The sequence below is a fragment of the Microcebus murinus genome, chromosome 21 (assembly GCF_040939455.1).
Source record: "Microcebus murinus isolate Inina chromosome 21, M.murinus_Inina_mat1.0, whole genome shotgun sequence".
Classification (NCBI taxonomy): domain Eukaryota; kingdom Metazoa; phylum Chordata; class Mammalia; order Primates; family Cheirogaleidae; genus Microcebus; species Microcebus murinus.
In genome coordinates this window covers 3,685,644-3,713,303 of record NC_134124.1, presented here as the reverse complement: position 1 = coordinate 3,713,303, position 27,660 = coordinate 3,685,644, and the positions used below count along the sequence as shown (strand labels likewise).

Below are 27,660 nucleotides of genomic sequence, written 5' to 3'. Positions count from 1 at the left end.
GGCCTCTGTGTCTTCCTTGGTCACACAGAGCTGGAATAAGCCTCCGCGCACACTCTCCGCAGCGCCCCAGGGCAGGCGCCGCCAGGATGCTGTGGGGCGAAGCCCAGTGCCCACACGGAGGCAGGGCGGCGGGAAGAGTGTTGCTCTGCATCACACCCGCAGACCACCAGCCTGAGCCCGGACCCTGCCACTCACTAGCTTGTCACCCTGGGCAAATAACTTCACCTCTCCAATCCCTGGTTAGTTCTTCCGTAAAACAAGGGCAGGAGAATGACCGTCTTCAAAGGGTTGTTGTGAGGACGAAATGATAACGCATCTGCTACGTCTTAGTGCTGTCCTGGCATTCAGTGATTCTTCAACAGATATTAGCTATTATCATTAGGCTCTAAGGCCCCTGCTGGACTTCAGGGCAGTGCCTCTGCCCCTACAGTTAAAGGAACAGCAGGAAAGGGGCAGAGGGAGACCCCGAGGCTTTGGCTGAACAGGGGTAGCCGCGGCAGGGGTGCACAGTGGTGGGGGCAGGTGGGGAGGGGGTTGGCCCCAGCCTGGCCCGAGCCTGATGCAGCTCCATGCACACACCCTTCCAGGGTTCCTCTGCCTGCAGTAAGGCTAGAAGCAGAGGACGCAGCTCTCGGTCCCACTGAGCCAGGCCGCAGGCAGCACGCTGCAGCCACTGAAGGCCGGATGCCGTGCTCTCGGCTGCAGGCAGGGCGGGCTGGCCACGGCCACACCACGGCCACACTGAGCGAAAGAGCCCCAAGGGGAGGGACTGGGACCTGACCAGCTGTGTTAGTACATCTGCCCTCAGGCTCTGGGGGGCTATGGAACTCGGGGTGCTAGGAGGGGCCTCAGAGATCCCCTTAATCCCACTTGTACACCACAGGTGTGAACGAACAGGTCTAGACTGCAGGGTTCCAGGCCTGGCCTCCTGGGCGGTGCAGCCTCTTCCTTGGCCTGGATGTCCAGCAGGGCGGCCACTGCCGGGTGGGATCTTCCCGGCAGCGCGCCCCTCCCCCCACGGCAGAGGGACTCCTCCATACTCAGATACTCCGGCAGGCGCAGGCAGGCCTCGCTACTCAGGGGCACCTGAGAAGAGCTGCCCTGCGACCTCATCCCAGAGCTCTCACCTTGGGCAAACCTCCTTTCTCTTCTCAGATTTCAGGGGAGGCGCCCTGAACTTCATTTTTCCCTTGCCGATGCAGCCCTCTGCCAGACATCCAGCTGGCACACGCACCCCATGCCCAAGTCTGCCTCTGCGAGTCTACTGCCAAGATCCCATGAAGGAGCGGCCTCTGTTCACGGTTCAACAAACACTCACACTGAGCACCTACTACGTGCCAGATCGTAAAGCAAGACGTGAGCCCGCTTACCCATGAGCTCACCGCTGGTTAGGAAATTTTTCTTATACAGTAACCACGCATCAGGTTTTGTGTCTGTTTCATAGAAATTTCCTCTAAGGGCCCTGATTCAACACATGCAAAGGCCCAGAGGGGAGTTTTCTGTTCCGACCAGAGCAAAACAAGTGGACCTGAGACCTAGAGGGTAAAAGGGAGTGGAGTGAAGAGAACAAGGCCCTGCAGGCCATGGTAAGGCACAGGGACTTGCTCGGGGCAGAGGGTCCTGAGTTCATTTCTGCTTTCATCAGCGTGCCCCTTGGTCAAGCTAAGACCATGGTGCAGCCTCCCCCTACCTGGGCCTGACAATTATTCAAATGCCTCCCCTGCAGGAGCCCCGAAATGCAAGGCCTTACTGTCAGTGGTGTCCGAGTTGTCGCTGCTGATGGAGTATTTCCGTCTCTTCTCTTCCATCTGCAACAAAAGGCAGGCCCGTTATACTCGCGCCTTGGGAAACCCTCAACCTCTCAGAAAATCACCCCACAACCTAAACCGCCCCACGACCTCCCACCCCACGCACGACCTCCCACCCCCACGGTTACTCCACCCCAGAAACATCAGCCCCTGCCCCAGCCTTTGTCTAGAACAGCCCCACCCTCTCCCACCCACCCACAGAGGTGCTGGGTTGGGAGAGGAGGCTGGCCAAAGCTGACAGAGAGAGAGGGAGAGGGCATGCGGGGTCGGCAGGCTCACACTTAACAGTGACCGTGACCTGCCCAGCCCGGCTTCCACTCCAGGAAACCCAGGCCCACCGGCAAGCCCACTTCCCCCGCTGCAAAGGCCTCCTGCGCTGCACCCCGCTGAGGCGCGGGGAGGGCAGAAACAAGGCTGATTTCTCCAGGAGGGCCACACCATGCAAAGCTGGGGACAAGCCAGCAGGGACAGCACTGAGGGCACAGTCCTGAGCGTGGGGCCAGCAGGGTGCAGAAATGGGATGGGGGGAGGGGAAGTGCCAGCTGCCCCCCCCAGATACATGCGCTCAGGTGTCTGGCCCTGGGCTGGGCAGCCCTGCCCTACCCCCCGCCCCGGATAAAAGCACAAACGCACTTCATCTCACCTGGAATATCTAACTTCAAGGGAGTAAGGGCGGCTCTCTCCAGCCGGCCTCACAGGGAGGTCCCTGCACAGGGAGCTCCCGCACGGGCAATCCTCTATCCACCCGCACTGCCTCCTGTTCCTAGCCCGGCAGCTGTGACCTGCCAGCTCCACTTACAGGCTAGTAATGGGCCGGAATGGGACTTGATGCGAGGTCTGATCCCCGGGCCCACGCTGGGCTGCCTTTGAGGCCTCCATCAGCGCCTGCAGGTGGGAAGTGTTTTCCCGACATTATCCCATTATTTGCTCTACTCCAGAAGAGTCCTGGGTGGCGGGGCCTGCTCTGGGCCCCCCAGAGGGGAGCACACCTTGCTCACCTGCTCTAGGTCTTACAGCCTGTGGCTGAGCCCTACTGTGACAGCAGACCCAGGGCTCAAAGTTCAGAGCACTTCCCCCCACCGTCCTGTTCGTCCTGAGACTGCCCTGCTGCCCACAGCAAAGGCCACAGAGGGCGTCTGTCGGGAAGAAGGCCCCATGGCCCAGCCACTTGCAGGTCAGCCAGGCCCCCACCCCAGCGCAGGACCCTATCTGCTGCCTAACACCCGCCGCCCCCACCCCCGGCTGCTCCTGCTGAGCCCCGGGGGACCCCTATCTCACTGTGGCCCTGCAGAGACCAGGGAGCATCTGTTCTCCTAGGCCCACGTGACTACCCAGATCTCTGAGCTGACCAGGATGACCCTCCTGCCTCGGGCTCGGCCTCGGCCAGGAGTTTCTTCTCTCCACCCAGTGTCCCCCAGCGGCAGGATCAGGATGGCAGCAAGGCTCAGCGGCTGCTGCCCAGCTCCAAAGGTAAAGTGCCCTCCAGGGGGCGAGGGACCAAGGGACACCTGGGAGTGCCAGTAGCTTGGATGCCAGGGAGGCACGAAGAAGGACGGCTAAGACCGCTGAGCACCCACTGGGGCAGGTGGCACCATGGGACACACAGGCCTCCCTGACCTTAGCACAGCCCTTCTTTGTGGGTGGGTATGACGGCCACCTGGCTCTTGCGGAGGAGAAAACTGAAGCTCAGAGGTTAAGTGACGTGCCCAAGCTGACAGGGCTTGCACACGACTCGGGAGCCCCCGCTCCTGACCTGCAGACTGCCCTGCCTCTGGGAAGCAGAGCGCAAGCAGCCCAGCAACCCACAGCCGCCAGCCCCGCTGCCCTCCAGGGTCTAGTGTCCAGAGCAGACGTCCTCAAACTATGGCCCGAGGGCCACCTGCGGCCCGCCAAGGACATTTATCCGCCCCACCGGGTGTTTCTGCCGCTGCTGCCTGTCCTGCTTAGAAGCCAACTTGTCCCGGGCCCACAGTGCGCATGTGTGGAATGTGCGCCGCACTCTCCAACGGCCTTCCAACGGTCTGAGGGACGGTGACCTGGCCCCCTGTTTAAAAGGTTTGAGGACCCCTGGTCCAGAGTGTGAGGACCAGCACTCTGGGAGGCTGAGGCAGGAGGATCACTTGAGGTCAGGAGTTTCGAGACCAGCCTGAGCAACACAGCCAAGACCCCATCTCTACCAAAAATACAAAAAAATTATCTGGGCGTGGTGGCGCATGCCTGTAGTCCCAGCTACTCTGGAGACTGAGGCAGAAGGATCGCTTGAGTCCAAGAGTCTGAGGTTTGCAGTGAGCTATAATCATGCCACTACCCTGTGCCCGGGCAACAAAGCGAGGCCCCGTCACTAAAAAAATTAAATAAATAAAATAAAAAATGAAAAGAGGGCGAGGAAGGCTGCCTCCTCCAGCCCAGCTCTGCCCCGTGGCCAGCAGGGCAGGAGTCAGGGGAGGTGCTGCAGACAGGCCCACCGTTTCCCTCCTGCAGTCGTGCACGGGGAATTCCGTTTCTCTTCCTTTCCAGCGAAGGAAAAGGGCGCTTCCCAGCCAGGGTCCCCCACAGCAGTAAAAGTCGGGGCTGTGGATTCAGGGGTGACAGGTTCGGATCCTAGCTCCAGCCCTCGCTAGACCAAGGACGATGGGAAAGACATATACCTCCCAGAAGACTGGGTCTGGCTTTTTTACATAAATTTCCTGAATTTAAAATGTTGGCAACTGAGTCAGAATTTTTAAAACACTCAGCGAGGGCCAAGCTAAACATATGTGCGGGCCAGAACCAGCTGGGGAGCGGCAGCGAGAGCAGCGTGCAGCCTGAGCTCCGTGGCCGGAGAGCCACTCGGGCGCCAGGTACTAACCCCGCGGCAGCCCCGGGCCGGGTCGGCGAGTCCCCACCCGTGCTCACCTGGGGGGCTCCTCTGACAGGGGGGGCAGTGGCCTTGCAGAGTAAGGAAGGTCCCCTAGAACAGGTGCCTCGACTGCCCACGTCCTTCTCACGATGCCGCTGCCTGCTGTCCAGGGCCCGACAGGTGACTGACTGCCAGCACGCTGCCCTCCACCCCACGCCGAGCCAGCTCCCCGTCCAACCTGCCCTCCACGAAACGCCCCAGAGTGCCCAGCTATCGATCGTGCTTCTGGGTCAGGGCTGCCCCGGGACAGGCTATCATTAAGGGAGCAGGTCGAGAGGTGGCTTAATTGGAGTAATAACTAGTTCTCGGAGGGAAGCCACCGTGTTGTAAGTGAGGCTTCTCTCCTTTGAACCAAGTCTTTCCCAAAGGCCCACCTGCCTCCAGTGAGCCCCACACACACACACTGTCACCGTGGCTGATCAAGTTCCAAATGAGGCCCGGGGCCCCGTGAGACCGCCTTTTGTCCTATGAATCACTCTCGTCCCCAACCGAGCAACGGTGCAGGGAGGGCCCCTTTACCAAAGCCGAAAAATCCAGGACTGCGAACAAACGCCACTGGGGGTGGGGGTGCCGAGACTGGATCTTGGCCTTTCCCTCTCCACTGGCCCCTCCAATCTCCCTCACGGCAAAGTCTGCTCTGGGAGAAGAGTGTCTCCGTGTCACAAGGCACTTGCTTTTAGGGACAGGAAGCGCTCCTGAAATCCTACCTACACAGGAGACTCTAGGAAAGAAAGGCTCTCCTCTTCCTGCCATTGCACCTGTCCTGTCGACCCCAGCAATGCAGACACCTGTAGGAAGCTTTCCTTTGCAGGAAAGCTCTGGGGGTGCCCCAAAGCCCCCTCTACGGACAGGAAGCCACGGCCTCTCTGAGCTTCCTCGCCTGCAGCCAGGCCTTGGCAAGTCCTCTGGGCTCTGCCTCCAGAACACATCCACGTTCTTCATCTCTGCTGTCAGCTCGCTGATCCAAGTCACCCTCATCTCGTGCCTGGAGCCCTTGTTCATCCCCCAGCTTGCACCACCGCTCCCCCGTAATCCAGACACCACACAGAGCGAATCTTAGAAAGCATAAAGCAGAAGCCCAGAGCAGTGGTGCGCAGTCCCAGCTACCCAGGGGGCTGAGGTGGGAGGGCCACTTGAGGCCGGTTTGACACCGGCCCTCGCAACATGGCCAGACCTCATCTCCAAAAAATAGAAAAAATTAGCTGGATGTGGTGGCTTGTCCCCATAGTCCCAGCTATGTGGGAGGCTTAGGTAGGAGGATTGCTTGAGCCCAGGAGTTCAAGTCCAGCCTGGGCAACACAGCAAGACCCCATCTCCAAAAAAAAAAAAAAAAAAATTAAAGCATAAATCAGATCACATCATGTCCCTGTTGAAAATCTTTCAAAGGCTTCCTGCTGACCAAAGGACAAATCTCAACCTCCTGACCACAAGACTCTACTCGATCTGGCCCCTGCCTACCTGGACAAGCTCATATTACCCCTTCCTTACCACTTTCTGGCCACACTGGCCTTCTTTCATTCCCTGACACGATCCAAGGATTCCAGGCTTCAAGACCTTTGCACAGGGGACTCGCTGCCTATCATGCTCTTCTATGTGGTCTGCGCATGTCTGACTTTTCACCCTTCCACTCTGAGCTTCAATGTGGCCTATGCCAGTCTATGCCGATGTCCCTATCTAAAGAAATTCACCACCGGTGTCTTCAGAGCACCCACCACAGCTGTTGTCTGTTGGGCTACTTGTTGAATGTCCTTCCCCTTGGCGATGTACATGCCACAGGGGGCAGGGAGCCTTCCGTCTCGATCTCTCAGCAGCCCCCTCGCCTTGCACCCAGCTCATCACAGGGAGTGCCAGGCGTGCTCCTGTCCCCTCCTGCCAGCGGCGCTGGGACCACACAGCCCAGCTGACCTGCCCGTGGCTTGCAGGAACAAACACCCCAGCCCAGGATCTCGCCCTGTTTTCACAGCCTGCCTTCCCCGTCTTAACCTCACACATTTTCCAAGAGGCTTTATTTGGTTGGGCTCCTGGCTAATGATCAATGTCAACTCAGTAATAGGGCAGCAATTTGGTGGCAGATGTTTTCTTGGCAGCACTAGCCATTGGTCTTGGTGGGGGCCTCAGGTCTGGACTTGAAACACCAATGCCCAATGCCAGCCCCCTTTAAAGACCTCTCTGCAAACAAACTCAAATAAACACCCCGGGCCTCCATTAACGCCCTTCCAGCTGACCCTGGGAACAGTGGGCCTTTCAGGCCGGCTCCTGCAGCCGCTCCCAGGGCAGTTAAAACACCCCGACCTGGCCTCCAGCTTCTGCTCTCCCGGGGCCACCAGGCCTGCCCTGCCCGCCACCACACACAGCAGGATTTCGTCCTCCTCCTTAAAAAAAGGGGGGGAAAAGGGCTTTCAAGCAGGCAATTTACCATTCCAGACACAATCTTTCAAAGAGAAACAAAAACTCTCCCTGTCTGAGGCAGACCGCTAAGGCGTGTGTGTAATAAGATGCTAATACAATTTAATGATATTTCGGCTGGAAAACCTGTCCTCAGAGCCCCCTTGTGTCGGGAAGGCCAGACATTCAGAAAACAAGAGCTGCACACTCTTAAACCACTTTAAACGGGGGTCAGAGCCCCGCTCTTTCCTATCTCTCATTAACTTTAATGCCGTCTCAGGGACAGCAACTGCAGTCACAGAAATGATCCCGTGCGCACAGAGGGAGGGCTGCCGCCTGGAACCCTCGGCCTGGCCTCGAGACCTGCTTCTCCAAGCCTGGGGAGCTGAACCCTCCTGCGACACCCATGACTGCCCACCTGCGATGCCAGTGTCCCCAAGGGCACCTGGCTGCCCAAGCACATGCCGCCCACGCCCACCCTCTGGGCCGTTGCTGGGGACACCCCGAGTGGTGCTGGGAGAACGAGGGCTCGGTCTACTTTGTCCTTGGCCCCTTCTCACCCTACTCTTCGCCTCAGAGAGGGCAGAGCTCAGGCCGCTGGCTCCCACATCTGGCTGCCCGCTGGCCCCGGCAGGATCCTCTGACCCCTTCTTCAGAGAAGGGAGCTGGCTCTCTGGCCTAGCCTAAAGGTGAGAGATCAAAGGTCAAAGCTGCACTGGGGCCCTCCCCAGGTCATTGATAAAAACAGTAAGAATGGCTAATACCAATCAAGTACTTACCACGTGCCCGGCTTTGGGCTTACGTCTTTCTTAGGCAACATATCGCTCACTCTGCACACCCGCCATGGGGCAGGTGCTGCTATGAAGCAGATAAAGAAACTGAGGCACAGAGCCATCATCACAGCTGGCAAGTGCACAGGCAGGACTCACACCTAAGCTGACTGCAGAGGGTGTACCCCATCCCCGGTCGGCTGAAGTGCACAGGCCTGTGAGTTCCTGGGCCTGCATGGGGGTACTCCTGTGGGCTGTCTGAAGGTAGACTTTGAGCTGGGACCTGTGGCTTTTGAGCCACACGGTACAGGCCCTTTCTGGAGGACAAGGCAAGCCAGGGGTACCCTAACCTGCCCAGCTCTCACCTGCCCTCCCTGTCAGAGAACCTAAGGAGAGAACTGCGAGCTCCCAGAGAGCTGTGCTCGTGCTGGGAAGACTTTGGACTGGAAGCCGCTCCCCAGGTCACGAGCAGAAGACAGCCACCTCCGTGTGGACAGGAGCACCCTGCCCCCAACCGAAGGATGTGAGAGTCAGTGTCCAAGGCCTAGCCGCAAGACTGTGGTGTGTCTGGCCCGGGGCCAGCGGTGCCAGCTCACCTGTCAAGGAGAGCTAAGTGGAGATTTCTGACAGCCTCTTGGATGGCCGGCACTGGCTGTTTGGCCAGGCAATTTAGGGGAAGGAAAAGCATTTTGGATGGGAAAACGTTCTGGAAACGTTTGCTGCATCCTGAGCCCAAATAACTCTACCCTTAAACACTTCATCTCCAAAAGTGCTGGGAAGACCCTTGGCCAAACAGTTTCAAAACCAACATTCACTGTGAGTCCCGCGGCCTGGGGCGGGGACTTCCCTCTGAGAGGCATTTGCTGCAGAACCAAACGCTTTTCCACTCAAAACAACAGCCAACAGCACTTGGGACAGCCGAGAGGCTCCAGATCAAACAAACATCCCTTTTTTCTCCTACCATGCAAACTTTCTCAATAAATTATTCGCCCACTTCGGATCAAAGCCTGTTTTTGCAGCCTGTGACCTAAAAAGCAAATAGCATCTCTTAAACATGAAAGCCCTCCTCCCTGCCTGGGTCAGCTTTATTACTCATTCCTTCCTTCTTACAGTTATTCTGTTGTTATTTTCCTCCTCTGCTTGTTAGATCGCTGTGCGAGTCCCAACCCGTCTGGGGAAGACGGGACAGGACGGATGGTGCGTTCATTTGGGGCCCTAAGGTGAGAGAGGAAGGCAGGGGTGGGGAGAAGCCAACACCCTGGGAACCCAGGAAACAGGGCCAGGCCCGGTTGGCAGCTCCCTGCCCAGCCCTTTTGCCAAATGTCCTACTGGGAATTTTACCAGTTAAGGGAGGGAGTTAATGCTACTCTGGGAGGAGGGGCCACGCGGCCCTACCACCTCCCGGGCCCAAGACTCAGTCTGCAAACATAACCGTGAATAAGGAAGCGTCCTGACAGCTTCCCTGGGCTCAGCGCTCAGGGCTCCTCCCCCTTGCAACAAAGGCAGGGAGCGGGCCCATCCAGCCCCGTCCCGACTCCTTTGGAGCTGCCCTGGAGGCAAGCCAGGGCATCTCCGCATGACCCCTGCAAACTGGCCAGCATAAAACTTTGTGCCTCGCCACCCTGCAGAAGATGAGCCTAGGGTGCCAGGCGCAGGGCGAGGTGCGGAGCTCTGCAGTGAGCCCTGGCCAGGGCGGAGCGGGCGGCACCCCTCCCCCCCAGCCCCCGCGCGAGGCCAGGGGCCAAGCTGGAGAAACAGCGCCGGGCCGGCGGCGGCGGGGACGGGGTGCGGCCTCCAGCCCGCCCCTGGAGGCGGCCCGCGGGAGCGCAGGCCCGCGGCGCGCCGGCGTGATTCCTGCCGCGGGAGCCGGGAGGAGGAGGAGCCGGAGGTGGCTGCGGGGGGCTCCGGCCCCGGCGAAGGCAGGGCAAGAGGCGGCGCGGGCCGGGGGCGGCGCCGGGCGGGGGTGGGCTTGCCGCCCGGGCGGGGAGGGGTTTGGGAGCCGCCGGAAAGGGCGGCCGAGCCCCGGGGCGGGGGCCGCGGCGCCTAGTTAGGGACGGCGTGCGGGGCTGGGCCTCCGGAGGCCCGGGAGCAGCCTGCCCGGCGGTGTCCGGCGTCCTCGGCACCCGCAGCGCAGCCACGAGCCGCCCAGGGGACCCCGCACCGCCTGGCCGCGGGGAGAGGGCGCGTCGGGGCCCGGGCTGGGCGGGAAGCGGCCGCGGAGCCACAAGTCTGCGCCCGGCGGGGAGGCGGCGGGCGGGAGCCGCTCCGCAGGCGCAGGCGAGTGGGTGGGGAGGCGGGAGGGTGAGGAGGAAGGAGGCGAGGCCGGGAAGATGCCGCTGCCGGGGGCGGGGCGGGGCCGGGGATCCGGCGGAGGGACTGCAGCAGAGCTCGGTGGGGGCGGGGGCTGCAGTGTCACTCATCTGGGAATCAGGTGTGCGTCCCAGACGGGGTCCGCCGCCGGCCCTCGCCTGCGCACTCCCGGGCCACCCGGGGCGCAGGGGCGGAGGCGGAGGGCAGGGGGCTGCGGCTCCGTCCCCAGAGCGGGACGCGAACCGGCCGAGTTGGGAGAAGGTAAACAAGGGCCACGCCCCCTGCCGTCGCCCCGCGGGCGCGCACCCGCCGCTCCGGCCGCCGCCGGTACATTTCCACTCTCCCCGCGCCGCTCCCCCGCCGGGCTCCCGCGCGGCCGCGGAGGGGGCGCTGCCCCCGGCCCCAGCCCGCGCCCTGGCGCCGGCGCTCCGCACCCGCCACACTCACCTGGAAAAGGTGTCCCCCGCCCTCCAGGAAAACTGTGTCTAATTTGTGCAGAGCCTCAGAGCCCAGAAGCCGAGCATGCTGCCCCCGCGTGCAGCGCCCGCGTGCAGCCGGCCCGGAGAGGGGGCGACAGGGCGGAGGCGGTGGCCCCCGGAAGGTGTCTGGGACCGGACCGGCTGCACGTGAGCCCAGCGCGAGGTCATGTGCACCGGCTCAGCCCGGTTCGGCGCCCGGACGTGCTGCGTATCAACAAAATGAAACTCGGGGAGACAGGAGGGCAGATAGCTCCGGGTTCTCCGAGCCCCCTCCCCCGGCCGCTCGACCCCCGACCCCTACCGGCACCCATCTCCAGTCGCGGCCCGCCGCCCGGCCGGAGCCCGCGGGGCAAGTTGCAGCCCCGGCGCGCCCCCGCCCGCCCGCGCCCCCTCGCCGGCCCGGGGGCGCTTTGCCGCAGTCATTAATAAAGAAGGTCGCCAAGCTCACCCTTCCAAAAGTTGTTGTTGCATGCGCCCCTCTCGGCCTCCCCGCACGGTACTCTTTAAAACACGACTGACCAACATGCGCAATCTCTCCCCGGTGCCGTGCATCCCCCCACCCCCCGCGCGCTGGCTTCCTAGAACAGGCAGCCAGCAGGAGAGAGAGGGAGCGAGCGAGCAAGCGAGAGAGCGAGGGAGCGAGGAGCGCTGGCAGATCTGTTGCAAAAACACCAAATAACGCCGCGGAGATGCGCAGGGCTCCTCCGCCGGGGGCCGGGTCTTACCTTGCTCCGCGGTGCCCTCCCGGGGGGCGCTGCCCTCGGCTACGCGCCGCGGCGGGGGCCGGCGCGGGAAGGATGCTCCCGAAACCAGGAGCTCCCGGGGCCGGCGCGGGAGGGCGGGGGGCGCGCATCCATCCGGGGTCGCGGCGAGGGAGGCGGCCGGGCCCGCGGCGTCCCCGGCCCCACGCCCCTGCCGGGGACGGCCAGCCAGCCGGACCTGAGCCGGTGCTGCTAGGAGTGGGCGCAAAGTAACTCCATGGACGCTGCTCGCCCCCCCAAAATGCAGCCTCCGACTGCGATGGCCGCGGTCGGCACCATTCACCAACCCCCTGTGTATGTTTCTGTTTCTTTTTAAACCAAGACTTCCTTGTGATCTCTTTAGAAAAAAAAAATGTGTTGGGGTGGGGGTGGGGTGGGGGCGGGCAGGAGGAGCAAGGGAGGGGGAGTAGCTACTTTTTTCTTATTCACTCGGATCTCCGCTCGCGACACCCCCGGCGCCCCCCTCCCCCCGCCGCCCAGTTGTTTGGCTCCCGGGCAGGTCCAGGTAGCGCTGCGGGCGCCGGGGGAGGGGGCCCGGCGGCCGGCCGCCCGCCCGCACCCTTGGCTCGGACGCCCCATGGGCTCTGGGGCGCCCCCAGCCCGCGCGTCCCCAGGGCCGGGCCGAGCGGCGGCTGCGCCCCAGCAAGTCCCATCAGGTCCGCCCGCACTCCGCACACTCGCGCGCCGCCCTCCACTCGCCACTCGCACTTTCCGCTCACACCCCGCCCCCTTCGCGCCCCGGACCCGGGCGGCGCCCCCCGCAACCTTAAAAAAAAAAAAAAAAAAACAGAAAAGAAAAAGCCAGCAAGCAAGCTTATACTTAAAAAAATCTTTTGGCGCCATATTAATGACGTACTTAAAATTTGCCATTTCTCCCTGCGTCAAAAAGACGTTTCTTTGCAAATAACAGCCTGGAGGCGACACTCGCGGAGGGAACGAGGTTTGCAGCGAGCACCCCGCCCCCCGGGGCTCGGCTGGGGAGACCCTCGCCCTAGGCCCCGCTTCGGAATCGCCGGCTTTAAAATGCGAACCGAATAAATCGCGTGGCGTTTTTGCAGCGCCAGAAGTGAGCAGAAAGTGCTGGCAGGAGGGGAGCGGAGGGGAGGGGCGCGCGCCAGCCTGGGGGAGGGGGCGCGGCCCTCCCCCCAAAATGGGAACATCCCGGGCGGGGGAAACTTGAAACTGTGGGCGACCTCGAGAAACGGGGGGCGGTCCGTAGAGAGGGTCCCTAGTGGGCTCGTCGCCCTCTCCCCCTCCCTGGTGCCTCCTGGCGCCTAACGCTGCCCCGCATTTCCGGGGCTCGGGGAACGCAGTGATGGGTGGGTGGGTAGCCTGGCTGCACGTCCTGGCCTCTGTAGGATTTCTGCCCCGGGGCATCCCCTTCCCCCTTGCTAATCCCTCCCTTCCCCCTAAAGGGTTAAATAACGAGGGGCAACTTCCAAGGGCTGGCACTTGGCGAGGAAGCGGGGCGCCCCTCTCCCCACCCTCGCCTCCTCGCCCCTCCTCCTCCGGCTCCACTTCCCGACTTGACCTTGTGGTGCACAAACAGTGCGCTCGGATCCTCGCAGTTTCTGGAAGAAGAGCCTGCGCTCGCCAGGCGGGCGGGCTGTCGGGCTGCTCGCCGGCGCTGGCGGGGCCTTGGGTCGGTTCCCAGAGCCGCGGGCCACACCCACCCAGCCCGCTGCGCCCGCCGCGCTCACCTTCTCTCGAGGAAGGGGCAGGGCTGGCCTCCGGGATGGGGAGGGATGGGGGTCAAGCTTCAGCCTCCTCAGAATGCCCTTAGCTGGGGAGGGGGTGGTCTGGCTTCGGGGGCAGGTTGGGGGAGATCGGGGAGCCTGGGCCAGCATCCCCAAAGCACCCTTGCCAACTTTTTCTCAGCCCCTCTCTGGGCTATCCCTCAAAGATGATCCAATAATTTTTTTACGCTCACCTTTGGCTTTGAAGGCACATGGGTGAGTGAGTTGTGAATGGGGACGGGAGTGGCCTGGGTCCCTCTGTGAGACTAAAGGTTGTTTTCCCCTCCTTTCCTCTCCACCCCCTTCTGTGGAAAGATAAATATTCAATTTACATAAGATGACATTTATGTGACAATTAGGAAGATTCCCCGATGGAATGTTGTGAACACATTTGCTTATAGGAGAAATAAATCTAATAATAAACAAACTCATAATAACAGCACAAATCCTCCGACAGGGTGGATCGTCTACCCAACAAAGAGGGAGATGATGGATGCTGAAATAAGCACTTTTTGCAACAAGAAAGAAATATGAGCTCAAAGGGAATCGCTGCAACATTTCTCTTCCTTGGCCTTCATTCACAAAGTCTGCGGAGAATCTCGTCTGGCAGGAGGAGGGGCTGGGTATCACCTCCCAGTTAAACCTAGCTCTGGCTCTTAAACCTAGCTCTGGCTCTTGGTGGTCAATTAGTAGAGTTTTTTCCCAAGCCAAGCTCAGTGTCTGGAAACAGGTGTCGCTGACTGGGAGTGTGTAACAAGATGGTTAAATACCTGGGTTCTAATTCTGGCTTCGCAGTTCAGAAACTGTGTGATATGGGCAAGCGAATATCATCTCTCTGGGTCTCCTTTTGCTCTTGTAAAAAGGAGTAGTTCGTGGGTCTCTTGAGGCCATGTGTGCACACGTACATATATGCATATTTGCACATCTGTGTGCTGTATGTGTAATGCAGGGCCTGGCTCAGCGGGCACGTTAGCACTTTGCCTGGTACCTAAGTTCTTTTGGAAGGATGAAAGCACCCTCTGAAAGCTCATTAACTGGGGCACAATAATTTCTGTCTTGCCTTCTGTGAGGACCTAGGCAAGGTCTCCCCGCGTAGGCAGAAGGAGGAGAGAAAACTGATGGTGGTGGGCTTGACAGTGAGGCCCAGACAGCAGTGTCAGCCACATGTCTGGGGTGGGAGTGAAGGCACCAGTTTGCAGTGACACAGTCTTAAGGGGACTGCTCCGGCTGGGTCTGGTCACGAAGGGTTTACATGCAGGAGAGGCCAGGACAGTCCTCCTCCTGCTAGCCGTCAGGATCCCACCAGCTGGAATGGGAAGATGCCTTGGCAAGCAGTTATGAAAAGATCTCGAGAGGTGGAAGACGGAAGGGATGGCCGTTTTACAGAGCATCTGCTCTGGGCCGTGCACGGCGTGAGCTGCTCCATGTCATCCTCCCGGCAGCCCCGTCTTACCTGTTCAGAAAGGTGTAGCAGCTTACCGGCAGTTACACTGGTAAGTGGCCGCAGAGTTGGCTCTTGGGCCCAGCTGACCTTGAGGCCTGTGTGGTTTCGTTTTGCCCCACTGCCAGCAACGGAAAGTACTAGTGTTACTGGTTTGACTGGGGATGGGGGGTCCAAGGAAGAGAATTTTGCAAGCGCCACTTTGCCTCTGAGATGGTTCCCTGAACTTGGGGTGAGGCCCAGGCCCTCTACCAAGGCCTTGGAAAGCCCTCTTGTCCGGGACCTCGAGCCTGGCCAGAATCTCTGGACTGCCATGGCTCTCTGCTACTGTTTGAGGTTAACCTTAGAAGCGTTAACGGAATGATAACGATAAAGCTAATTATAACTCTTTAATCTATTAAAAGTCTCCCAAATCATTCATTAACTTTTTACAGGAAAATGAGAAGAAGCAGAGTTCTTGGAGATGTTAATCATTCATTTTTTTCCAACAAGTATTTATTGAGTGCCTCCTGTATGCCAGGCTCCATTCTAGGTGCTGGGGACAGGACACAAACCAAGCAGAAAAAATGCCTGGTCTTGCGGAACTTACTTTCTTGTGGGCGGAGAGACACAATTAAAAAATATGTGATGTTGACAGTCATTAAGTGCTATGGAGAAAAATAAGTCGGGAGGGGTGATGCGCAGTGTGGGGCAGTCGGGGAGGATCTCACTGAGAAGGCAGCTTTCGAGAGGAGGTGAAGGAGCAGGCTGCAGGTAGGAATCTATCCGTGCGTGAGGGTGTGTTCTAAGCCTGAGCTTCTTTACCTGGAGTCCACAGACTTCCCTCTCCATAGGTCTGTAAACTCGGGGCATCTTGACCTTAGATGGGGAAAAAAAATTACAACTTTATTTTCACTAATTAAAATCTAACATATTCTTCAATTATGAATACAGGCAACAAATCAGTGATATTAACAGCACCTGTGACATTGTTGCTAGTAGAAATCACAGATATTTTCATATCATAGCTGTTGCAGATATCTTAAGATATCATAACACTCATCACCACTGCAAAATTATGCTGCTAGCTCTTGTAATTTAATGAATTAATAAAGAAGCACATATATTACTATATTACACATTTTTAAAATAAAATATTTTGAGAGTTGTATTTCAGTATAATTGATTTTCTTTATAATTTATGGAAATTTTTGTACAGATTTATGGATACTCTCCTCAGGAGGAGTCCATGGGCTTCACAGACTGTCAGAATGGTCTGTGACACACACACAAAAAAGTCCGGGACCACTGTGTCTGCAGAGACCGGCAGGTGTACAGGCTCCGAGGCAGGAATGTGCTTGATGTGTCAGTGGAAGAGGTTAAGTAGGGCCTTGTGGGTCGTTGTTAGGAATTTGGCTTTTGCTGGAGTGATATGGAGGGTCTTGAGCAGAAACGTGAGTGACATCATCTGACACTGGATTTCACAGGTCACTCAGCTGTTATCTGGAGAACAGGTTGAAGGGGACAAGGCTGAAGCAGGAAGACCATTTAGGAGGTCACTAGAATAAACCGGGTAAGAGATGATTGGACCAGAGTGGAAGTGGTAAGAAGTGGTCAAATCCTGTATATATTTCTGAAGTAGCTGTGACAGAATTTGTTGATGGAATGTGAGAGAAAGAAGGAAGTCAAGGACCTTGATAAGAATTTACCTTGAGCCAATTGGAAGGATGGAGTTGCCATTAACTGAGTTGGGGGCAACTGGAAGGAGTAGGTTTTGGGGGGAGGATAAGGAGCTCAGTGTTGGACATGTTAAGTTTGGGATGCCTATTATTTTTCTTCTTCTTCTTTTTGCTCTCAGTGCTGCTATATTGAGATGCCTATGAGATGTCCAAGTTCAGCCATCCCATAGACAGCTAGACATGACAGCCTCAGCTCAGGGATGAGGTCTAGGCTGAAGATATCATTTGAGAGTGGTCAGCAGACGGGTGGTATTTAAAGCTCTAGAGCAGTTTGTGATCAAAGAAGTGAGTGTAGAAAGAGAAGCTCAAGGATGGCACCCTTGGCCACTGCAAGGTTTTTAAGAGGTCTAGAAGATGCATAGGAATCAACAAAGATGTTCTCTTAAAAAGAAGCATCCAGAGATAGAGGAGGAATGTTCTGGAAGCCAAAGGAAGAAAGAGTGTTAGCAGGGAGGAAAGCCCTGTGTCCACAGCTGCTGGAGGGTCAGGTAAGCTGAAGACTGAGAATTGGTCACTGGGTTCAGCAATGATCCCAATCACTGGTGACCTTGACAAGAGCCATGTCCGTGGTGGGGTGGTGCCAGGAGAGAGTGGGAAAGTTGATAGCTGTCAGAACTTGTCCCAAGATGCTCCTGAAAGTGAGACGTCCTCCGTGTATGTTTCTCTGTGAATGTGTGTAGAGATGGGTAAACATGTGTCTGTAGAATTCAATTCCAACAACATTTGCTGAGGATCTATGTGTTAGGCTCGGCGACGGATGCTGCAGACACCGAGAGAAATACAACACACGACTGCTTTCCGAGGGTTCTCAGTCTAGCAAACGTTATTGACACATGAAATACACACAGAGCTGAATACACACAGTCAGCCTGGACACCAGTGTTTCCAGTGTGATAGACTACGTGGTTGAAGCTATGGATTTCAGAGTTAGGCATTCCTGGGTTTGAGTCCTGTCTCCACCGTTCACCAGCTCTGTGACTTTGCACAAGTCAGTTAACCTCTCTGTGCCTCGTTTCCTCTTCTGTAAACTGGGGATACAGTCTTTTCCAAACTTTAGCCTGGGATGTTTGTTACAAATATAGATTTCTGGGCCTTAACCCCAGAGATTTTCAATGGGCAGTGCTAGGGCAAGGTCCAGGGATCTGAACTTTTAATAAGCATATGGTCATTCTTGATGCCCTTGGCCTTGAACTATACTTTGTGAAACCCCAGAGCAAGTCCACATGGTTCTACGGACTGGCCTGGCACTGTAATTGCCCATTAGATAATAGCTGTTCTTCCAGGGGTCCTTACTGGGAACAAAAAAATCCTTTTACATAACTTCCAGTTTAAATGTCTAGACACAGAGGTCTAGCATACCTTAAACACCCTAAATTGAGAAAATAGCGTAAGATTTGTCAACATTCATTCTTTGAATATTTACAGAGTGCCTGCTGTCTTCCAGGCAGTAGTCAATGGCCAGAGAGACAGGAAATATCTGGCTCAGTAATTTGGCTGAGTCATCAAGGTGGGCAGAAGCCCCAGGTGTAGTTAGCCACACTCCCCTGCAGCCCGTCTCTGTGCCAGGTGAGAAGTCCCCATCTGGGTTCCAGGCCTCTGTTCACTCACTCGCTGCTTAGGGCAATGCTTGTCCAAATACAACATGCACACACATCACCTGGGATCTTCTTCAGGTGCAGATTCTGGTCATTAGGTCTGGAGTGGGGGCTGAGAGTCTGCATGTCTAACAAGCTTGCAGATGATGCTTATGCCGCTAGTCCACAGATCACTCTGGAAGTAGCACGAGTTTAGAGGTTAGAAACGTTGGGTTACAACAGCTGCTCTGTAACCGTAGGGTTCCTGGAGAATTCCTGAGAATCCTCAAGGGGAAGAACGGAATCTGGGCAGACTTGCTGATTGCAAGGGTGCAGATAAGGTTTGTTCACACTTCCTTCTGTCTCCCCTGTTTCTGGAATCCGATCTTTGCCCTCCACATATAGTCCGTGGCATGAGGTGGTTTCCACTAAAGGAGGATGAACATTTATTCTGTGAGTCATTCAGTAAATATTTCCAGAGTGCCTACTATGTGCCAAGCCCTGTGCAAGACACATACTTTGGCATTCAGGAGAGGACGAGAACAGCAGCTTCTGCCCCCTGAGCTCCAGGCAGAAACTGCAGCTGGGGCTTGCAACAGAGGGAAAAGCGGCCCGCGGCCCTGTGTCTGGCGTGATCCAGGCTTGGCGCTTAGTGGGGGGTACGACAGATGCAGGCCCGGGAGGGGCGCCTTAGCCAGCCGGTTCAGAGATGGGACTGACCAGTCCCAGGAGATGTCTGGATAATGTGCCAGCCAGGCCACCTGTCCCTCCCAGACTCTCAGACCCAGCCCCGTGGCCACAGATGGCAGAAGGAAATGAAGATCCCTGGGGCCTCCAAACACCTCCCCGGAAACTGGCAGCAGCTAGGAACTGCAGCCAAGTGGGGGGCCAGCCAAACCAGAGTGGAAGTGTGAGACGCCCCACTCTGGTCTGAGGGGCCCAGCCCAGTCCAAGAACCCCCAAGGACCAAAGGCTCTGGCTCCCGGTCAAGTTGAGCAGTCTAAGCAAAACCCTTTCACCTTTCCCAGGCTTTCTGATAAATCAGAGGAAATCTCCTTCTGTCTGACAGTCTTATAAAGACCCTTCCCGCGTGTTTGCTGCTAAGCTGGCAGCCACACTGGAGGTGACCTGGCTCCATTAGAAATGGCAGCGTTTACAAGCGCCTACACAAACAAGGCTCTGTGCTAGGGCAGTGCATTCCGGGTCCAAATCCTGTCTTCATGGGATGGAGGCCCATTTAGCAAGACAGGTCCTTAAGCATATGCAGGATTATCAAGGTAAAACGAGCCACCGTAGGAGCCTGAAGGTGAAATGGTCAAGAGAGTTTGTTGAGAAAGGGCCGGAGATGCACCTGCACGTAGGTAGTGGGCGATTCAGGTGAGACAGGGAGGGTGAAGGATGTTCCCCAGCTAATTTTTTCTATATATTTTTAGTTGGCCAATTAATTTATTTCTATTTTTATTAGAGACGGGGTCTCACTCTTGCTCAGGCTGGTTTTGAACTCCTGACCTTGAGCCATCCTCCCGCCTCGGCCTCCCAGAGAGCTAGGATTACAGGCGTGAGCCACCGCGTCTGGCCTAATTCTCAATCTTCAGCTTACCTGACCCTTCAGCAACTGTGGACACAGGGCTTTCCTCCCTGCTAAAACTCTTTCTTCCTTTGGCTTCCAGAACATTCCTCCTCTATCTCCAGATGCGTCTTTTTTTTTAAAAAAAAAAAAAAAAAAACATTTTTGTTCATTCCTATGCATCTTCTGGACCTCTTAACCTTGTAGTGCCCAAGATGAGTGGGCCCGCCTGGTTCACAGCAGTCAGCGGGGTACAGAGCATGATGTTAATCGCTGGGGGACCCTCCCGAGGAGGGAACTGCCTTGTGTTCAGGACACCGTCTCAGTGAGCTGCTTGACGTGAAGGAGAGACCCGCAGTCCCCAGGTTGGAAGGAGGAGACGGGAGGGTGCGGGTCCACGTCCAGGACTGGCCCTCAGGGAGGCCCTCTCCTGGGGGCACAGGAGACCTGTCCCAAACGGTCATTGCAACATTGTTTGTACCAGCGGAAAACTGGAGAGGGCTTGAGTGTCCATGGCGGGAGGACTAACTAAACAAAGCGCAGTGCAAACAGAGCAGGGCAGCCGGGGAGAAGTGGCATCGTGTGTGCCTGAGGTGGAAGGAGCCCTAAGGGGAGTGTTAAGAGACGAGCAACTTCCAGGGTGATATGTGCAATGTCATCCCATTCACGGTAGGAAAATGCCTACGCAGTGGAAACCTACCTACATTTGCATCTGAGCACACGCAGAGACACGCACATATACGCAATTTTGTAGTGGGGAGAAAGGTCTGGAAAGAGACATGCCAAATTGCGGACTGTTGCCTGCATTGGAGCGTAGAGCCTGACCCTGGGAAGGGGTGAAGGAAGGGGTGAGGCCAGGGGCTGTGGAGATGGAGAACAGGAGTCGGAGTCTCTCTGAGGCTGTTGGGGGAGCCCCCCAAAGCCCTCTGCGTTTGGGCAGTGCTGGTTGCCCACAGGTGCCTGGAGTCCCCCAGGGGACAGAGCATCTCGGGGTGGGGGGAGGCTTCTCCTAGCAGACGGGGCAAGAAGCCTGGCCCCTGGGCTAGCCTCGCTGTGGCCGCTGTGTGGCACGGGGCCTATCTGGCCCTCTCTGGACCCCAGGATCGGGGTCTTTGGGGAGGCTGCTCCAGCTGGACCAGACTCAGATCCTAAGTACATTCCAGAGCCTTCTCTTGGAGGCTGGGCTCCAGCAGGTGCACAGAGAAGCCCCGCTTAGCCTCTGGCCTGCTGCGATCTGGGTGAGCTGCCTGGGGCTGGGAGAATCAGTGTGGAAAGAAAGAAGTTTCTGGGCAGCACAGCCTGGAGGAGGCACCCCCTCCTCCGGCGGGTGCAGGGCCCTTTCTTCCCCACACATTTAGCTGGAGAAACCGGGCCCAGCCTGGCTCCTGAGGCAGCAAAGCGGGAGACCTCATTATCTGGGGCCGTGGGCTGGCCTCAAGGCGAGTGGAGGCTGCCTGAGGCCGGGGCTCTGGGCCGTGGGGACGCTGCAGCTGGTGCAGCTGTGCCCGGGGCAGGTCGCGCTGCAGATGCTTCCCAGGGCACCGAGCTGGCTTCAGGCTCCAGGAGTGTGTGAGGTGAGGTCCCTCCCCCAAGGAGACCACAGGATGGGGAAGTGGCAGACATCGGATTTGAGCAGGCTCAAGGCTCCATGCAGGGCCGGACGCAGCAGGCCAGCTGGCCCTGAGAAGCCTCATTCCGATCAAGGCTTCATTAACGGTGTCCTGGCCTTGACCAGCCTCCCACCACTGGGAAGTTCTCCAGGGTGCAGGGTGGCTGCCTCGGGAGTCTCCTTCAGGCACCAGTGAGCAAGCTGTCCCTCCCTCAGGGCCCTGGACAAAGTGACGTAGGCTGGGGTGGCCCTGGGCACTAAGGCTGCTGGATGTCCGGGACCGCAGTCCTGGTGAGCTGCCTCCGCGCGTGCCGGGTCTCCAGCCAGGGCTCGGGGGCGGCCTGGACACCAACCGGCGCTGGACACCTGTGCGAGGCAGAGGCTTGGAACCGAGGAAGTCGAGTCGAGCTGACCCCCAGCCTGGCCAGCCCCGGGCAGATGACCTGCCTGACACAGCTCCTCCAGGAGAGTTCTGCAGAGAAAGGAAGCCCTGCATTTCCCTGGCGTCCAGGCTGGGCAGGAGAGGCAGATCCCTGGGGAGCAGAGGGGCCTGTGTGGGCTGTGGGTGCTGTCCTGGAGAGCCCGCACCGCCCGCCTGTAGCTCCTGCCCCTCTCGCTCCCAGAGCGCAAGGACAGGCGCGCAGCTGCTGCGTGTCCGGCCCTCTGGCCTAAGGAGAAGCTGGCAACATCCTCGCCCCAGAAGACCTCACAGGCCAGGTGGGGAGGCGAGATTCCTAGGCTGGAAACAAGATGAGGTAGGACGTGAGTCAGTGCTGAAGTGGCTGCCTCGGCCCTTTGTGTGAGTGGGGGGAGGGGGAGCCAGGAAGGAGCTGCTGGTGTGGGGGCAGAAGGAAGAGAGAGAGTGCACGTGTGCATTTGTGAGTGCGTGTGTATGCGCGTGTGTGTGTGTGTGTCTGCGTGTGCCCACACATGCCTGAGGCCACATCTCTGGAGTCCCAAGTTTCTGTGCTATTTGCCCAGACAACCTAAAAATAATTTCCATTTAACTTTAGGATTTGTTATTTGATGCACAAGATGCTTGCCCAGCAGATACACTTTCCTGCCCACACTTTATGTAAGATCAACATCAAGTTAAAACGAGTCTGCATTATTTATGCACACACAGGACGGCTGGCGAGCGGAAGACAGGCCAGAGCAGCCTGGGTTTGGCTTGCAAGTCCGCATACACACGGTCCATATGCGGATGACAAACTGAACAGTGTGCATGGATCGGCAGTGATGGCATCGCCGGCGATGACAGGATGAAAAAGGACCCTGTGTGGCTACGGTGGGGTGTCATTAACCCCTCGTTTTACCCGCACGTGATACAGCGATGGGCACATGGCCGGCACTCAGTGAATGTTTACTGAACTTATTTGTAGACTTTGAGAAAGAATGTCTACATACATAACGCATTCGGGGAAACGGAGTTAGGCGATTGAAAATTCATCCCGGAGAGAGGACAATGGAATTTAAAAGTTTATTAAATAGATGGCTGATGCCATTATCAGAGTGAAAGATCAAGGCCGAGGAAGAATGCTAGATTGGAAAGTAACTGGCTGATGCTTGACAAGGGGGCAGGAAGAGGGAACTCGGGGTCAGTAGGTCCCTGGTCAGGTCCAGGTAGGTAGGTAGACGGGTAAACAGGATGTTGCACTAGAGCGAGAGGGACAGACGAGAGGATGAGAGAGGTGATGTGTAGGCATCGAGTGATGCCCGTCCCAGAAGATGTCCATGTCGTACTGCCCGGAACCTGTGAGCGTGTCCCCTTACCTGGCAGGAGGTACCTTGCAGATACGATTAAATGAAGGACCTTGAGACGCAGAGATTGTCCTGGTTTCTCCAGCTGGGCCCGACCTGATCGCGTGTCCTACCGCTGACCTCTCCTTCTCTTTGTCCCCGCCCTGCCCCGTGTCCTTGTCAGTTCTTGATCATGCCAAGTTCACTCCTACCCCAGGGCCTTTGTCCTTGCCGTTGCCTCTATCTGCTCCTTTTCATCACTCAGATCTCAGTTCACATGAGCGTCGCCTCCCTGCTTCCAGGTTTCCGTCCCGGAGCCCAGAGCACACTCTGTCCCTGGGGAGACTGGGTTGGGGCAATGGGGCGTCCGGCTCCAAGTGTGTGGCTGGCGCTGTCCCCAGCCCCAGGTTCCTCCCAAGGGTGTGGGATGGAGCAGCGTGTCTGAGTCATCGAGCCACAGACACAGTCCCCTTGTCTCGGGGACCCGGGCAGTTATGCTGTGGCCAGCTCCGAGGGCCAGTGGGTTCCACCGAAAGAGAAGGTTAGAAATGTCCCCAAGTTCTTCAGACTCACGCAGGACTAAGAGGGGACTGGAGAGTGAGGAGCCGGGACGGCCTGTGTGGATGGTGCTGTCACCTCTCTGAGGACTACAGTGTCCCCGGCCCGAGCTAGGCCGTGCTGTGGGGGAGTAGATGGCACACACCGCCTCCTGGGGACGCGTCACCCTTGAGCCCTCCTTTATTGGTGTCACATTTAAGGAACATCCACACTGCACCAGCCATCACACTGCCCTCCCACAGGGCAGGGGGACAGGGCAGGGGGACAGGCTGGCCAGCAAACCTCCCAGGTCTGTCGAGTGAGAGCTCGGAGTGTGGGGTGCACGGAGGTGGCCGGTGGAGCTTGAAGACAGGGATGACGACCCGAAGAGACAGAGGGAAGGGTGTCCCGGGCATCAGGGCCAGCCTGGCCGTGTTAATTTCCCAGGGCTGCCGTGACAGATGAGGTGGCTTACAACAGCAGGATTTACTCCCACCGCCCTGGAGGCCAGACGTCTGAAGCCACGGCATTCGCAAGGCCACGCTCCCGCCACCACCTGTGACGGAGGATCCTTTTTGCCTCTTCCAGGTCCTGGCAATCGCAGGCGTCCCCCAGCTTGCGACAGCTCCGCTCTGGGCTCGCCACCGTCCTCACGTGGCCACCTGCCCTCCGTGTTTGTGTGTCTCTGTCTGTTTCTGTGTCCAGTACACCTCTTCTTCTTTTGAAGCGATATTTTCATGGATATGTAGTAATTGTGCAGATTTGGGGGACCCGTGATATTTTGCCACACGTGTGCAATGTGCAGTGATCGATTCAGGGTCACTGGGATATTTGCCACCTCACCGAATTGCCCTCTTCTTACAAGGACACCGGTGGTATTGGATCAGGGCCCACTCGAATGACCTCGTTTTAACCTGGTTAAATCTGCAAGGACCCTGTTTCTAAATAAGGTCACCTTTCAGGTACTGGGGGTTAGGACTTCGACTTCGACATATCTCTCTTTGTGCCCGGGGTGGGGACACAGCTCAGCAGTGACGGTGGGCAAAGGCTTGGCGCTTGGGGCCAGAGCTCACCGCCATTTGCCATGTCACTGCCCACCCCCTCCACACGTTTCCCCTGGTGACTCACCGAGCCCTATACTCGCCCTGCCCCGCTAGACTGGCCTGGTACCCTGCCCACCCAAGACGAGTGCTCCCACGTCCCCGTGTCTCAGCAGCCTGTCTTCTCCTTCACAGGCCCCCCTGCAGGAAGCCCTCTGTGATCCCGACGTTCCATTGCCGCCTTCTGATTGCTGAGACTTTCGTGGTCTGAGGCTCAGCACGGTGCTCAAGCGGCATCTCTCTCTCTCTCTCTCTCTCTCTCTTTTGGTAACAGGTTAAAATTTTTATTTTATTTCAAAATAATGAAGAAACCGAGACATAGTCCTGGCCACACACTACCTCTGCGGGGCTTGTGAAATGACAGAAACGGTGCCAGGAGGGCTCCAGTCAGACCCAGGATGACACCAACCGAACCTGTGCCAGGTGGCTGTATTTGTGCCTGTCCCCTTCCCCTCATCCCTGCCCCATGCCAAACCCAGTGATTAGGGAGTATCCCTTGTCTGGGCTGCCTGAGTCCAGCCCCCTGAGCCATTTCCAAATGCTGCCAGGCTTCTGCTCTGCGCTTGCCTGTCCCCATGACAGGGCACTCAGAGGCAGAGCCACCGACAGCAGCAGCCCTGATGGCTGGAGGAGCCGTCTTGCTCTGGGCCGAGTTGCATCTCTCAGGAGCTCCCTCCCGCCACTTTGAGCCCTGAGCCTGGAGCCCACCTGGCCCTACCAGTGACTGGGGCTGTGTGGAGCACGACCAGCCCACCTGAGGCCATTTGAGGGACAGGTGAAAGGCTCCCTGACCTGACATCTCCCTCACCCACCTGCCACATGCCAGAAATTCCACCATTAGCAAATCCAAGTCTGATACCCACCCCAGATAAGGGCTAACACCCCAAGGGAAGTCTCTCTGCCATGAGTAGCTGGGCACAGACTTGCTTCTGAGAGCCCAGCAGCCTGGTGACGTCCCACTCAAGTCCTCCAGGAGACCTGCAACCCAAGGACGGGCAGGGCTGAAGAAGATGGGGCTGTTCTGCAGAACTCTGTGCAGAGGCAGCAGGCCTAGAGGTAGGGGAATCGGAGGCAGCCCTGCTAGCCCAGCCCTGCCCCGGGGACAGGCACTGGAGCCCAGAACATGCCCTAGGCTCAGCCCCTCCCTCTCCCTCCCACCCCCTCAGTCCTGAGGCTTCCCGGGCTGGAAAACCGGCCCCTTCACACAGTCCTGGCCGCTGGGCTGTTAGTGACCTTTGGACCAGGGAAGCTCTGGGGCCTCCTGGGGCCACACCCAGGTGGCACTCACAGGGGGCAGGGAGAGGCCCAGGGCTGTCACTCCTGGGCCGGAGCAGGCCCACAGTGTCCTGACCAGCCAGTCCAGTTCCGCCCTCTCTCCTGAGGGGAGGAGCTGGGGACAGGGCCAGGCTGGAGCTGGGGGCAGGGAAGAGAGCAGGGCCAGGGCTGGCCGGAGGCAGTGTGCTGCCACTTGCCTGACCCCACTGTGCCCAGGGACAGCTGAGCTGCTCCTCCTTTCCTGCCGGAGGGCCTGGGGGGTAGATGGGAGGTGTGCTCACCGCAGGACCCTGAGGGTCCTGAAAAGACGCACTTAGGAGGGTGAGTCAGCCACGACTAGGAAGGAACTATTTCAGGGCTACAGTAGTCAAATCTGGCTCGGGGCTGCCCCAATGGCCAGAGAGTGGAACCAAATGTCTGCGAGGACGACTTGGCTCCTAGCTGTCCGGTGCAGGGAGGGGGGAGGAGGGGGCAGGAGGCGGCCTCAGCCCCACCTTCACCCCAAGGCAGCGGTCCATGCCTGGCCCTGGCGTCACCTCAGGCTGGTGAAGCCTCTGAAGGCCCCGCCCTCACCAGGCCCAGCCAGGCCCAGCCAGTCCCGCATGGCAGACAGGAATAAGATGCTTTTTCTTTGTTTTTTGTTTTGAGACAGAGTCTCACTCCATTGCCCAGGCTAGAGTGCTGTGTTGTCAGCCTAGCTCACAGCAACCTCAAACTCCTAGGCTTAAGCAATCCTCCTGCCTCAGCCTCCCAAGTAGCTACAGGCATGCGCCACCATGCCCGGCTAATTTTATATATACATTGTTAGTTGTCCAATTAATTTCTTTGTATTTTTTTTTTTTTTTTTTTTAGTGGAGACATGGTCTCGCTCTTGCTCAGGCTGGCTTTGAACTCCTGACCATAAGCAATCCTCCCGCCTTGGCCTGCCCAGAGAGCTAGGATTACAGGCGTGAGCCACTGCACCCGGCCAGGAATAAGATGCTTTTGAAATGAAGGGCTTCCTGGAGAATTGCACGGTGTCCAGAGAGGGCAAACAGTGTCCGCGAGTGTGGCGAAGGCTGGCTTTGGACCTGCTGCCCACAGGAGAGAAGGCCCTTCTAGGCTTGACCTGAGCCTCGCTGAGGGTCCTGTCGGTGGTGTGGGGTGCTGGGTGTCCTCTTTCCCAGAACTGTCTGCGGCTGTGTCCCCGAGGACAGCAAGTTGGGCTGTCCCCACCCCAGGAAACACAGCCTGTCTGTGGCCCTACTGGCTCGGCCCCTCATGGGCTTGTCCTCTGCTATGGGGTGGTCATACCCTGCCAAGCTCTTATCATCCCCTCCTGCAAGGGGCAAGAGGAGACCACGCATGGCGCAGCATGGGACTTGTGGCCCACAGCCCGGACCCTGAGCATGGCGCCACGCTGGGGTGGGAGGGACACACAGAGACACCCAGGGGCCACCGTGGGGCAGGGCTGGCTGCCTGTGCTCAGTCCTGCTCTGCAGCAAAGTCCTGCTCTCTGTCCAGTTTCGGCCTCAGGCCCTCGGAGGCCACCTGGAGCACATGCTGAGCATGGTCCCTTGTCTGGGGACGTGGTCCTCAAGCCCAGCAAGCCCCAGACTTCGCAGTGTTCTCTGGGTGTCACTGTGCAGCACCAGGCAGGAAGGCCACTGTCCTCACACCCTACCCTCGACTCCTACAGGACTCTCCTCCCTCCCGCTGCCACTGTGGGCCTCGGACCCTCACCCCTCACAGCTACAGAGGGCAGGAGTTAACCCATTTCTGCCACTGGGTAGCTGCCTGACCCCAGGCAAAGTACTTAACTTCACCTCTCTGGGCCTCATTTGCCTTGCTGATAAAATGGAAGGATGATAATCCTTATCTTAAAGAGTCAGTGGGAGGATCAGATGAGATCATCTGGGAGCTGGCACTGAGCATTTAAGGAGCAGCAGGTTATGTGATTATCATCGTGGTC

General features: G+C 57.9%; 1 protein-coding gene across 4 annotated transcripts in view; it reads right to left on the bottom strand.

Annotated features, from left to right (window-relative positions):
• The window catches only part of JADE2 (jade family PHD finger 2), a 52,464-nt gene extending 39,400 nt beyond the window's left edge, over positions 1–13,064 (bottom strand). Inside the window, exons 1-3 of one of the 4 annotated variants that reach the window (XM_075996057.1) lie at positions 7,872–9,595; positions 7,653–7,775; positions 1,751–1,808 (exon numbers count right to left, since the gene is read on the bottom strand). In XM_075996057.1, coding sequence (XP_075852172.1) covers positions 1,751–1,808 — 58 coding nt within the window. In that variant the 5' untranslated portion in view covers positions 7,653–7,775; positions 7,872–9,595. The other 3 variants (XM_012762185.3, XM_012762184.3, XM_012762186.2) reach the window with 3 other exon arrangements.
• Positions 13,065–27,660: the final 14,596 nt, after the last annotated feature.